The sequence below is a fragment of the Schistocerca cancellata genome, chromosome 11, assembly GCF_023864275.1.
Source record: "Schistocerca cancellata isolate TAMUIC-IGC-003103 chromosome 11, iqSchCanc2.1, whole genome shotgun sequence".
Lineage (NCBI taxonomy): Eukaryota > Metazoa > Arthropoda > Insecta > Orthoptera > Acrididae > Schistocerca > Schistocerca cancellata.
Window position 1 is genome coordinate 165,836,827 of NC_064636.1, and position 13,666 is coordinate 165,850,492.

The 13,666-nt window shown below is 42.3% G+C and overlaps 1 protein-coding gene across 1 annotated transcript in view; it reads left to right on the forward strand.

Annotated features, from left to right (window-relative positions):
* The window catches only part of LOC126108917 (prostamide/prostaglandin F synthase-like), a 48,562-nt gene that overhangs the window by 26,268 nt on the left and 8,628 nt on the right, over positions 1-13,666 (forward strand). Inside the window, exons 3-4 of the mRNA XM_049914280.1 lie at positions 3,906-4,021; positions 8,591-8,780. Coding sequence (XP_049770237.1) covers positions 3,906-4,021; positions 8,591-8,780 — 306 coding nt within the window. The remainder of the gene's footprint in view (positions 1-3,905; positions 4,022-8,590; positions 8,781-13,666) is intronic.

The following is a 13,666-nucleotide window of genomic DNA, read 5'->3' on the forward strand; positions in this document are numbered from 1 at the left end:
TATCCTTCACAAATTCCTCCCCACTCCACCTAGAGTGTCTTTCCGCCGTCCACCTAACCTTCGTAACCTCTTAGTTCATCCCTATGAAATCCCCCAAACCACCTTCCCTACCCTCTGGCTCCTACCCTTGTAACCGCCCCCGGTGTAAAACCTGTCCCATGCACCCTCCCACCACCACCACCACCACCACCACCACCACCACCTACTCCAGTCCTGTAACCCGGAAGGTGTACACGATCAAAGGCAGAGCCACGTGTGAAAGCACCCACGTGATTTACCAACTGACCTGCCTACACTGTGAAGCCTTCTATGTGGGAATGACCAGCAACAAACTGTCCATTCGCATGAATGGACACAGGCAGACAGTGTTTGTTGGTAATGAGGATCACCCTGTGGCTAAACATGCCTTGGTGCACGGCCAGCACATCTTGGCACAGTGCTACACCGTCCGGGTTATCTGGATACTTCCCACTAACACCAACCTGTCAGAACTCCGGAGATGGGAACTTGCCCTTCAGCATATCCTCTCTTCTTGCTATCTGCCAGGCCTCAATCTCCGCCAATTTCTAATTTCAATTTGCCGCCGCTCATACCTCACCTGTGTTTCAACATCATCTTTGCCTATGTACTTCCGCCTCGACTGACATGTCTGCCCAAACTCTTTGCCTTTACAAATGTCTGCTTGTGTCTGTGTATATGCGGATGGATATATATGTGTGTGTGTGTGTGTGTGTGTGTGTGTGTGTGTGTGTGTGTGTGTGTGTGTATATACCTGTCCTTTTTTTCCCCCTAAGGTAAGTCTTTCCGCTCCCGGGATTGGAATGACTACTTACCCAAAACCCATATCCTTTCGTCTTACCCTCTCCTTCCCTCATTCTTGATGAAGCAACCGTTTGTTGCGAAAGCTAGAATTTTGTGTGTATGTTTGTGTTTGTTTGTTTGTGTGTCTGTCGACCTGCAGGCGCTTTTGTTTGGTAAGTCTCATCATCTTTCTTTTTAGATATATTTTTTCCACGTGGAATGTTTCCCTCTATTATATTCATGTTAAATAATTTAGTTAGATGTGAATGTGTTCAGGTGAACTTCTTTAGCCAGAAATTTGCTATTTTATCTTTTCCAGGGGCTTTCCAGTTGTGAGTAGAATTAATTGCTTGGGTGACTTCATGTTGGTAAATTATCACTTCAGGCATGCACGGTATCATCTTGTATGTGTCTGTTTCTGCTTGTATCCACCGTGCATGCCTGTTATGTTGTACCGGGTTTGACCATATGTTGCTCCAGAAGTGTTCCATGTCTGTTATGCTTGGTGGATTGTCTATTTTAATGTGTGTGTTATCTATTGTCTGGTAAAATTTCTTTTGGTTTGTGTTAAATGTTTGGTTTTGTTTCCTTCTATTTTCACTTTTTTTGTGTCTTCTAAGTCGTTTGGCCAATGCTTGTAATTTCTGCTTCTTTTCATCTAATTGCTCTATCGCTTCTTGTTGCGAGATTTTACATAACCTTTCTCGTTTTTTTTGTTTTTTTTCTGACATTTCATTTCTTATAAATTGTGTTAGCTGTCCGATGTCTTTTCTCAGTTTTTCTATTCTGATCTGTAGCCTGTGTTGCCATGCTGGTTTTGTGGGTTTCTTCTGTGTGTTGGTTGGTTCAGATCTCTGCCTAGTGTGTATATTTAGTGTAGTGAGTGCTCCTATATAAGCCAGTAGTTGTAACTCTTCCATAGTTGTTTTCATTTATTTTGTTGTGTATGATTGTATTGATAGTTTTTGTTGTTGTTTCGACTTGTAGGTTATTTGGCGGTCTATGCAAGAATGGTCTAATGTCTGTATTTGTCTCTTTGTATTCTATATATGTCAGCTGAAATTTCTCTTCTGTATCTAACATGTGTGTCACGTCGTGTTCTATTTGTGCTTGTTCTGGTGGCTGTCTTAAGATTTCGTTTTCCTCTGATTGTTTAATTGATGCTTGTTGGTCTTTGTTTGTTTGCTCTGGGATGTTTGAGTCCATTACTGTATTTTCTTCTTCTTCTGATTGCACATTATTTTGTTCCAGTATTTGTTGTACTTGTTGTTTGACGTTTTCTAATTCTGACTGGGGTATCCTGTTATTTTTTATTATTACACGGATCTGATCAGCTAGTCGTTGTTCTGTTAAAAATTTTAATTCTGGGTATCTGGTAATAAATTTTGTGTATACTTGTGATCTGTATCCAGTTGTGTTGGTTCCTAGATTTGTTGCTTGGTAATAACAGAAGATGAGGTGTCGATTAATTTCATCTGACCATCTCATCCTCTGTCCTTGTTTTCCTTCTAGGGTGGTTGCAGGAAGCATATCCTGCAAAACACCTCTATTTGGATTTAAATCATTTTCTAGTTGGCTAGCAGTGTCGTTACCATTGTGGGCGGGCATAGGGTTCAAGCGTCGTCCCCGACCATGACGGCGCTTGTCGGAGGCTTCTTTAGTTCTGTCCTGAACCAAGTAATCACACTAAAAGGGGGGTTAGCTCTATTAGTGGTTTGTTCTTTTTGTTGCCTTTTACGACTGGCAGAACATACCGGAGGCCTATTCTTTCCCCGGGCCTCCTCGGGTTTTATTATTATTATTATTATTATTATTATTATTATTATTATTATTATTATTTAAATCAGGTAATGAGAATTTTTTAAATTTCCAGCACCTTCTACAGGAGAGTAATACTGCAGCAATAAAATCTGCTTTCAGTGAGAATGACATAACAACTGTTTACATTTCTGACAGGTTGTGGGGAAAATATTGTGAATGGTGGTATGAGAAGCGAAACTTTGAAAGTAAATTTCTGTTTACCGAATGTGAATTATGTTCATGTGAGAATGTGTGATGAATTTCTTAAATCACTGAGTGTTGTCTTTCATTCTGAGCTTAACACTGTAAGGACCAGTTGCTTGGAAAAATTTTGGACCGGGAACTTATTTATTTGCGTGGTACCGCACCACAGCAGTATTACTGATTTTACTAAGCAATTATCCTCCTGCGACCTAATTGCAGTTCCGTGTTGCCTATCTAACAGCTTCCAGGGGCAACAGAAAGATCTCGCATTAAAAGTTTTGATACAATAAGATGAGTAATACTGTCGGTTTGTCTTGACACGATGTAACAGACGGCATGCAAATTGCTGGACTATATTCATCCCGTATTTGAGAACTTGAAACATAATTTCATACGTATACGATCTCACTGACACCTCAGAAAACGATGAAAGGGGAACGTTTAAGACTTGAATTATTGACGTGCAGTCAAACTTTGGCGTCGGGCAAGACATTTTAATTTATTACTTCTTTACTACTGACTCCATTCGCTTTACACAGTTGAGGAATCATGATGTTGTAAACAGTGAAATGTGTGAAAATTTAGCTTTTGTTTAAAATGCAGCACACGTTGCACAGACTATATTCGTGCAGTGTGAATAATGATAGCACTTAGCAGCACCCAGGAAACTAGAAGAGTAATTTCAGACCTTCCTACAGATTTTCTCACTTAACGTGCTTAGTCAGATATTTAACACATTAACTAAGTTGCACAATAATCGGGCGTTTGAAGCTGTTTTGTACACGGGAGTTCAATTCGAGGTATCGGAGATTTGCTACTTAGTAAGAGGGAACCTCCTATATCGGAGCATAGAACGTGCACATTTATCTTCAATAAGGGCACTGGTAACAAAGCCTTTGATTACCCTTAAAACCGACCTCGTCACAGTCAGAACTGATGTCTTTCGGTCCTAAAGAAACGCAATATCTGGTGAGACTTTACTGCATTTTCTCTCTTTCACTCTTAATCGTAGTTTGTGTGTGTTACTGTACAAAAGACGAATGTCAGTATGGTGGGTTCAGTGTGCTAAGATTTATTCGTATTTAATCTTTTCGTTCCAGAGCTTTTTGTCGACGTCGAGAAGAAAACCTACAAGTTCCTGTCGTTCAAAAGGTTCTCCATGTTCAGTGTTCTGACCGCACTGTTCACGAGTGAATCCAGAGCTGCTATCGCAAAGGTAAGAGATCGTGTGTCGAGATAGGATTACATTTGTTTTGTAGTCGAAGTGCGTATAGAGATTTGGTTATCGGAAGAGGCATCGCTTGACAGTTCAGATTCCACGTGCTGGTACATTTCAGTTTTGAAGTTCTGCAACACAGTTTGCCTTTAAAGTTGTACTGTGGCACCTGAAACTGCTCGCGCCTTTGCCGAAAGCTAAATGTCACTCGGTCATCTTCGACAGATGTGCTGAGCCGCACAGTTTCTTCAAAAGTTGTTTCACATATGTACAGAGAGATGTAAACATTTGAAATTATGTTCTAAATTGTACGAGGATGCAGAATGACTGGCATTATTTATATTTCTGAATTTAAGTACTGTCAATTGTAGTGTACCACCCAAATATCGAATAACATCTCCGAATAAACAAAATCTTGTTACTAACCCTGTAGCGGATGTGTAAATGACAAAGCTTGTGCCGGCACGACATCGTTATTGCCAGTCACAATTTTTTTGTCGTAAACTGGTTCTGAAGTCAACAGTTTGGGTGATGTAAATCAGACTCTATTTCTGCTGATTAATTCCGCCAGCTGAGGAACCAGTCGTCAGTCCTCTTTAAGTCGTCTTGCATTTTGTTGTCATCTCATACTGCAGCATGCCTTTGGAAAACATCGTCTACAAACAGCCTTGCAAAGCTTCAGATGGTCTCGTTATAGGTACTTAGATCTTTTAGCAGTTACGTGGTGTTTCATTCTTTTAGCAGTTATGTGGTGTTCACTAATTTTTTTATATGTATTAGCCATGTATGTATGTATGTATGTATGTATGTATTGAACTGGGGTCCTAGAAATGATGGAGAGGCTCTGTCCCTGTCATAGCCCTGAGTGGTACACAACCCCACAGCAGGCTACAGCAGTCCACTCACCCCATTGCTGCCTTAACCCCCACCCCCAAAGGAATGTCTTATTCCAGACGAGTTTAACCCCAATAATTGCTGCTAAAGTAATTACGGTGTGTGCGCGTACGTAGAGACAGTGTTCGTGCAGCAATTGCCGACGTAGTGTAACTGAGCTAGAATAAGGGGAACCAGCCTGCATTCAGAGGCAGGTGGAAAACCGTCCACAGGCTGGGCAGCACACCGTCATCTGCAGTGTGTCTATTGCACTAACGGATCTGTCACAAAGTGACAGAAACTTCGTCACGGGACCAAACAGATGAAGGTCTGACAGTGTGCCGTCTGCACTGTACTGTGGATTCTGGAGCACCTCCCACACAAATTTGGCAGTTTTCTCACAAACGGGAGGAGCAACGTGCGAGGCGAGCACTATCACGAAGTAGTTAGACACTGTCGGCACTAGTGTTGTGGCGCTCGCCACAAAAGGCACGGTGCAGCTTAACCGAAGTTGTAACGTAGGCTGCAGCATTCACAGTGGTCCCGTGTTCGGCAAATTCCACCGACGATCTATCGTACGTACCCCAGAACAAAGTTACGAGCACTTTCCTAGCTGTAGAGGGCAAAAACTGTAGGGAAAGGTGGAGATTGAAATACGTCTAATAAATAACTGAGGACACGGGGTGTAGGTGCTGCTTCTGGCAATAAGTGTAGTTGCGGTACTGAGACAGATGCTTTTCGGAAATAGAGAACCACTGCATCTACCTGGTTGCCTCGATCCACAGCTTTCAATATGTCACGTGAGAAAAGTGCGAGTCGGTTTTCACACGATCAGTGTTTCCAGAATCTGTGCCGGTTCGCATTGACGAGGTCATTCTGTTTGAGATAGTGTATTATGTGTGAGCTCAGAAAGTGTTCGGATTCTACAACAAATTAAAGTAGAGGATATCGGATGGTAGTTTTGTGGATCACTTCTACTGCCCTTCTTGTAGACGGGTCTGAGGAGAATCGAGAAGTATTTTGGGTCGGTGTTTTTTGTGGCAGCCGTGTTCAGTTAGGTGAGAGATGACATAAGAGCATCTGTGGCTGGCATTTTTAGGCTGCTGGTGCTGACATCCAGATAATAAAAACAAATCACTGGATATGCCCCTCTGAATTTTAAACGTTCTTCTACAGCCGCGTATTTTGTAAGCTCGTATTCACTTCGTCTGAACTATTTGTCTGTTTCGCTTCCACAGAAGACGACTGTTGATGACTATCTTATGAAAAGACTTCGTAACATTTAATTTGTTAACACTTGAGACAAATTTGCTGTATTTTGGGAAATGAATTTTTTGCTATTGCCTGTCTTTATATCTTGTCTACTGAAGCTATCATCAGTCATTTTGTGAACAAAGCGTGTCTTTCTTTTAGTCTCTCATTTCCCGGTCTAATCCCCTCGATACCACCTAACCTAATTTCAGTACACTCAGTTACCCCTCTGTTGCTTTCTCTGATATATTCATCTTATAAATGTGCGCTCTGCTTTCAGTGCTAGTTGTAAATAATCTGTCACTTCCTGTATTTTGTCCTAGCCACCTTTAGATCCCGAAGAGTATATTTTAGTCAGTAATGTCGATACCTTTTTTGAAATCTGTTCACTCTCGCTCAGTTATCATTGTGCAATTGCTGTACAGAATACCCAGATTCAATTACTCGTACTGCCGAGGATTTTTCCTCGGCCGGAGGACTGGAATAAGGTGCATTCAGCTTCGTGATACTAATTGGGCAGTTACTTGCTGGAGAACTAATGGCTCAGAGGATGAGAGAACTGACAGTGACAGCAGGAGCGGTGCGTTTACTTCGCAGACCTCCACACTGCACCCAGTGGCTCCACCAGCAGGGGGAAAGCACGGCCGTCTGTGGACTGGCCCTTTGGGGCCAGAATGTGGAGCTGTGCTGTTCTTGAGTTTGCAGAAGCTGAAAAATTTGCCTTTCTTCATTATAACTTATCTTCTAGGTCATTGAACCACTACTGCTTTGAGTTTTCTTAAATTTCTCCAGAACCCAAACTGGCCCCCCACACCAACAGGTCACCCCTTTCTCTCTTTCCTATTTTCTGTAAATGATTTGTCACCATTTTGCAGTTACGATTTATTAAAGCTCCAGGGCCCAATGAAATCTCTATCAGATTCTATGCTGAAATTGTGGCCGAGTTAGCACATTCTAATTAGAATCCGTTGTAGGTCGCTCGAACGAAAGGCCGTGCCCAGTTCTCGGGTAGAAGTACAGCTCACACCTGTCTACGAGAAGGGCAGTTGAAGTCGTCCACAAAACTACCACCCATTATTCTTAATATTGCTTTGTTGTAAAATCTTAGAGCATTTTCGGAGCTCACACACGATGCGGTATCTCTAACAGAATAACCTCCTCCGTGCAAATCGGCACGGATTTTGGAAGCACCTTCACGTGAAACGCAACTCGCACATTTCTCTCGTGACGTACTGAAAGCTGCGGATCGAGGCAGCTGGGTAGATGCGGTGTTTCTCGATTTGCAAAAAGCTTTTGACTCGGTACCGCTCTTACGCTTGTCGAAAGTACAATTGTGAGGGGTGTGAAGTGAAATTTGTGACCGGAATGAGGACTGTTTGGTAGGAAGGACGCAGCACGTTATCTCCGATAGTGTCATTGTCAGATGTAGAAGTAACTTCAGGTGTGCCCCAGCAAAGCGTGTCGGGAACCTCGCTGTTCGTGTTGTGTGTTAATGATCTTGCAGATAATATTAATAGCGGCCTCAGGCTTTTAGCAGATCGCGCATTTATTTACAATAAGTAGTGTCCGAAGGAAGCTGCGTCAGTATTCGGTGAGATCTGGATAAGATGGATAAGTGGTGCAAAGATTGGCAAGTTGCTCTGAGTGTTCAAAAATGTACACTTCACAGAACAAAAAAAAAGCACAATATCCTACGACTATAATATAGGGAGTCACTGTCGAAATCGGCCGACTCGCGTAAATACCTGGGTGTAAAACTAGTAGGAATACGAAGGCACAGTTGTGGGTAAAGCAGGTGGTAGGCACCGTTTTATAGGTCGAATACTGAGGAAGTGCAGTCGGTCTACAAAGGAAGTTGCCGAAAAATCACTCGTGTGACCGGTTCTAGAATATTGCTCGAGTGTGTGGGACCAGTACCGCACACAGCTAATAGGGCATATCGAATGTATACAGAGGAGGTCAGCACGAACGATCGCGGGTCTGTGTGATCTTCGGGGAAAGTGTCGGAGAGATACGGAAGAAACTGAACTGTAAGACTACCGAAAATAGACCTAAACTATCCCCAGAAAGTCTGCTGACAAATTTTCGAGAATTGGCTTTAAATCGTGTCTCTAGAAATGTACGACAACCCCGTACGTATCGCTCACTTCGACATCGTGAGGATAAGTTTCAAATTATTACTGTACGCACAGAGGTATTCGACCGTTCCTCCCGGGCTCCGTACGTGACGGAACGAGGAGGAGCCCCGATAACTGGTGCGGTGGGGTGCACTCTCTGCTGTGCGCTTCACTGTGACGTACCGTCTGCTGTGCACTCTGTAGGGTACAGATGTAGATTATACGGTAACGTCGACTCGTGTCGGCAGTTGTGTCATTCGGATTTGAATTATTGTGAAAGTGTGAAGTATTTGAAGTACATTCGTAAGTAGTTTTTGTGACCGTGCAGGGCCGAGCGATGAAGCTGGGAGGAGACCTGCGCGGCGACGGGCTGCAGAATGGCGGCGCCCTGGTTGTGGGGGCGGGCGGCTCGGGCGTGCTGTCCTACTTCAAGCAGGAGCGGCCGGCCGAGGTGCTGGACAACGCCGCCATCCTGGCCGCGCTGGGGCTGCAGCCGGAGCCGCAGCCGCAGCCTGCGGGTGAGTTCCTCGCTTTGTGAAAACTCGTTAATATTTGTTTGAACTTTGCCAATATGGCAGACTATTTTGTTCGCGCACGTTACCGGTGTACATAATTAAGTGCAAAAAGTGTACATCTACATCCGTACTCCGCAAGCCACCTGACGGTGTGTGGCGGAGGGTACCTCGAGTACCTCTGTCGATTCTCCCTTCTATTCCAGTCTCCTATTGTTCGTGGAAAGGAGGATTGTCAGTATGCCTCTGTGTGGGCTCTAATCTCTCTGATTTTATCCTCACGGTCTCTTCGCGAGATATACGTAGGAGGGAGCAATATACTGCTCGACTCCTCGGTGGAGGTATGTTCTCGAAACTTCGACAAAAGACCGTACTGAGCTACTGAGCGTCTCTCTTGCAGAGTCTTCCACTGGAGTTTGTCTATCATCTCCATAACGTTTTCGCGATTAATAAATGATCCTGTAATGAAGCACGCTGCTCTCCGTTGGATCGTCTCTCTCTCTCTCTCTCTCTCTCTCTCTCTCTCTCTCTCTCTCTACACCATATCAGTAAGCAGTATATGATTAACTTTATATGCTCATTCCATTTTAATTCACTTGTAATGCCTACTCCCAGATAATTTATGGAATTAACTGCTTCCAGTTGCTGACCTGCTATATTGTAGCTAAATGATAAAGGATCTTTCTATGTATTCTCAGCACATTACTCTTGTCTACATTGAGATTCAATTGCCATTCCCTGCACCGTGCGTCAATTCGTTGCAGATCCTCGTGCATTTCAGTAAAATTTTCCACTGTTACAACCTCTCGATATACTACAGCATCATCCGCAAAAAGCCTCAGTGAACTTCCGATGTTATCCACAAGGTCATTTATGTCTATTGTGAATAGCAATGGACCTAAGACACTCCCCTGTGGCACACCTCAAATCACTCTTACTTCGGAAGACATCTCTCCATTGAGAATGACATGCTGCGTTCTGTTATCTAGTAACTCTTCAATCCAATCACACAATTGGTCTGATAGTACATGTGCTCTTACTTTGTTCATTAAACGACTGTGGGGAAATGTATCGAACACCTTGTGGAAGTCAAGAAACACGGCATCTACCTGGGAACCCGTGTCTATGGCCCTCTGAGTCTCGTGGATGAATAGCGTGAGCTGGGTTTCACATGATAGTCTTTTTCGAAACCTGTGCTGATTCTTACAGAGTAGATTTCTAGTCTCCAGAAAAGTCATTATACTCGAACACAATACTGGTACACTGGTAACACACGACTGAGTAACTTTATAAGTAAGTACTTGCTTTTGGGAACTGCAACTTGGTTCTCCCTGGGTGTTCCTTTTTTAATCGAGTTTAGTAACTGGACAATTTTGTTTTATTTAGTAATCTGTTCCTTCTTTCTAGTTCGGCCACACAGCGAGTATACACCCAGGATATCCCGAGAATTTTTTCTTTTGGCGGAAAATCCAGGAATGTTTTAGAATTCGGAAAATTATTCATCGGTTTAGTTTCATGATAAATGTTTCTAACTTTGACTGACAAGAACTGATACTCTAATAAAGAATTTTACTTTGGCCCACAACTGCAGAAAAATACTGCCACGAGAATACATAAACAAGAGAATAACACCAAAATAAAACGTTAGTTGCAGACAAAATGCGCTATTTACAGCAAACCAAACTGCATACACTAGTGCCTGCCAACAGCAAAATATGTCAAATGCTTTAGGACAGTGACTTTGTAACAGAAAAATCGCTTTTGATGAACATGATGTCGCAGCTGTTTACATTTCTAACAGGTCGTAGGAAAATATTGCGATTAGTGGTTTGACGAGCATTAGTTTCAAAGAAAATGTCCTTGAACACAAGATGCATTATGTTACATGTGAGAATGTGCAATTAATTTCTTAAATTGCAGAGCGGTTTACTCTCGTTCAAAACTTTACCCTTTAAAGACCAGCCACTTAGAAAACTTTCAGGTCCGAAGACCAACCGTTTATGCTATTATTTAAAACTAACCAGCATCTTTGTGTTTGATGCACATTGAAAGATAACACACTAAAAAATACAAAGCTTAAAGCTTAGTTTTTCATATTTCTTTCATATATTACAATTATTCAGTAATGGTGGAAAAAGAGTATAATTATCCTTAAAAAAATTGTTGCTGAATTTTTCAGCAAATTTCCCACATAACTGACTTATCAATAGAAAAGTCGAAGGCCTCGTCAAAACATTTATTCGTCCAGGTAATAAACGAAATTTTCGATGCACAGCAGTGAAATTTGTAATTTTGCTCGTTAGAAATATTCAGCTGCTGCAGTTTAAGCTATGTTCTTAGGATATCGCCTAACCATATCCTCAGGAGGGGGGTGGGGGGACAGAAAAAGGGTTTTGACAGCCTGTACTATAGGTGGAAGATTATCTCTTTATCTAGCTGTACTGAAAATATATAATCGACTAACTTTTCCTGTTTGTGTGTTGCACCAGTGAGGTTGCTATTCACTGACTACATCACAAAGCCCTTGCTCTGAATATGTGCTGTCATTGGCTGGCAAATAACATGACACGAGCAATGATTGTCTGACAGAATCGCTTCACAACTTCAAAAGCTACCGTGCTGTAATAGTTGGGAATTTGTATTCATGCTTTTGTAATAGGAAAATCCCCCCGTCCCCTCTCCACCACAAACCGTCGACCATGCCTTCGGTGGGGAGGTTGGCTTGCCTCAGCGATGTAGATGGCCGTACCGTAGGTGCAACCACAATGGAGGGGTATCTGTTGAGAGGCCAGACAAACGTATGGTTCCTGAAGAGGGGCAGCAGCCTTTTCAGTAGTTGCAGGGGCAACAGTTTGGATGATTGACTGATCTGGCCTTGTAACACTAATCAAAACGGCCTCGCTGTGCTGGTACTGCGAACGGTTGAAAGCAAGGGGAAACTACAGCCTTAATTTTTCCCGAGGCCATGCAGCTTTACTGTATGGTTAATGATGATGGCGTCCTCTTGGGTAAAATATTCCAGAGGTAAAAAGTCCCTAATTCGGATCTCCAGGCGGGGACTACTCAAGAGGACATCATTATCAGGAGAAAGAAAACTGGCATTCTACGGATCGGAGCGTGGAATGTCAGATCCCTTAATCGGGCAGGTAGGTTAGAAAATTTAAAAAGAGAAATGGATACGTTAAATTTAGATATAGTGGGAATTAGTGAAGTTCGTAGGCATGAGGTACAAGACTTTTGGTCAGGCGAATACAGGGTTATAAATACAAAGTCAAATAGGGGTAATGCAGGAGTAGGTTTAATAATGAATAAAAAAAATAGGAATGTGGGCAAGCTACTACAAACAGCATAGTGAACGCATTATTGTGGCCAAGATAGACACCTACTACAGTAGTACAAGTTTATATGCCAACTAACGCTGCAGATGACGAAGAAATTGAAGAAATGTACGATGAAATAAAAGAAATTATTCAGATAGTGAAGGGAGACGAAAATTTAATAGTCATGGGTGACTGGAATTCGAGTGTAGGAAAAGGGAGAGAAGGAAACGTAGTAGGTGAATATGGATTGGGGCTAAGAAATGAACGAGGAAGCCGCCTGGTAGAATTTTGCACAGAGCACAACTTAATCATAGCTAACACTTGGTTTAAGAATCATGATAGAAGGTTGTATACATGGAAGAACCCTGGAGATACTAAAAGGTATCAGATAGATTATATAATGGTAAGACAGAGATTTAGGAACCAGGTTTTAAATTGTAAAACATTTCCAGGGGCAGATGTGGACTCTGACCACAATCTGTTTGTTATGAACTGTAGATTAAAACTGAAGAAACTGCAAAAAGGTGGGAATTTAAGGAGATGGGACCTGGATTAAGTGACAGAACCAGAGGTTGTAGAGAGTTTCAGGGAGAGCATAAGGGAACAATTGACAGGAATGGGGGAAAGAAATACGGTAAAAGAAGAACAGGTAGCTTTGAGGGATGAAGTGGTGAAGGCAGCAGAGGATCAAGTAGGTAAAAAGACGAGGGCTAGTAGAAATCCTTAGATAACAGAAGAAATATTGAATTTGATTGATGAAAGGAGAAAATATAAAAATGCAGTAAATGAAGCAGGCAAAACGGAATACAAACGTCTCAAAAATGAGATCGACAGGAAGTGCAAAATGGCTAAGCAGGGATGGCTTGAGGACAAATGTAAGGATGTGGAGGCTTAGCTCACTAAGGGTAAGATAGATACTGCTTACAGGAAAATTAAAGATACCTTTGGAGAAAAGAGAACCACTTGTATGACTATTAAGAGCTCAGATGGAAACCTAGTTCTAAGCAAAGAAGGGAAAGCGGAAACGTGGAAGGAGTATATATAGGGTCTAAACAAGGGCGATGTACTTGAGGACAATATTATGAAAATGGAAGAGGATGTAGATGAAGATGAAATGGGAGATAGGATACTGTGTGAAGAGTTTGACAGAGCACTGAAAGACCTGAGTCAAAACAAGGCCCCAGGAGTAGATAACATTCCATTAGAACTACTGACAGCCTTGGGAGAGCCAGTCCTGACAAAACTCTACCATCTGGTGAGCAAGATGTATGAGACAGGCGAAATACCCTTAGGCTTCTAGAAGAATATAATAATTCCAATCCCAAAGAAAGAAGGTGTTGACAGATGTGAAAATTACCGAACAATCAGTTTAATAAGTCACAGCTGCAAAATACTAACGCGAATTCTTTATAGACGAATGGAAAAACTAGTAGAAGCGGACCTCGGGGAAGATCAGTTTGGATTCCGTAGAAGTGTTGGAACACGTGAGGCAATACTGACCCTGTGACTTATCTTAGAAATTAGATCAAGAAAAGGCAAAACTACATTTCTAGCATTTGTAGATTTAGATAA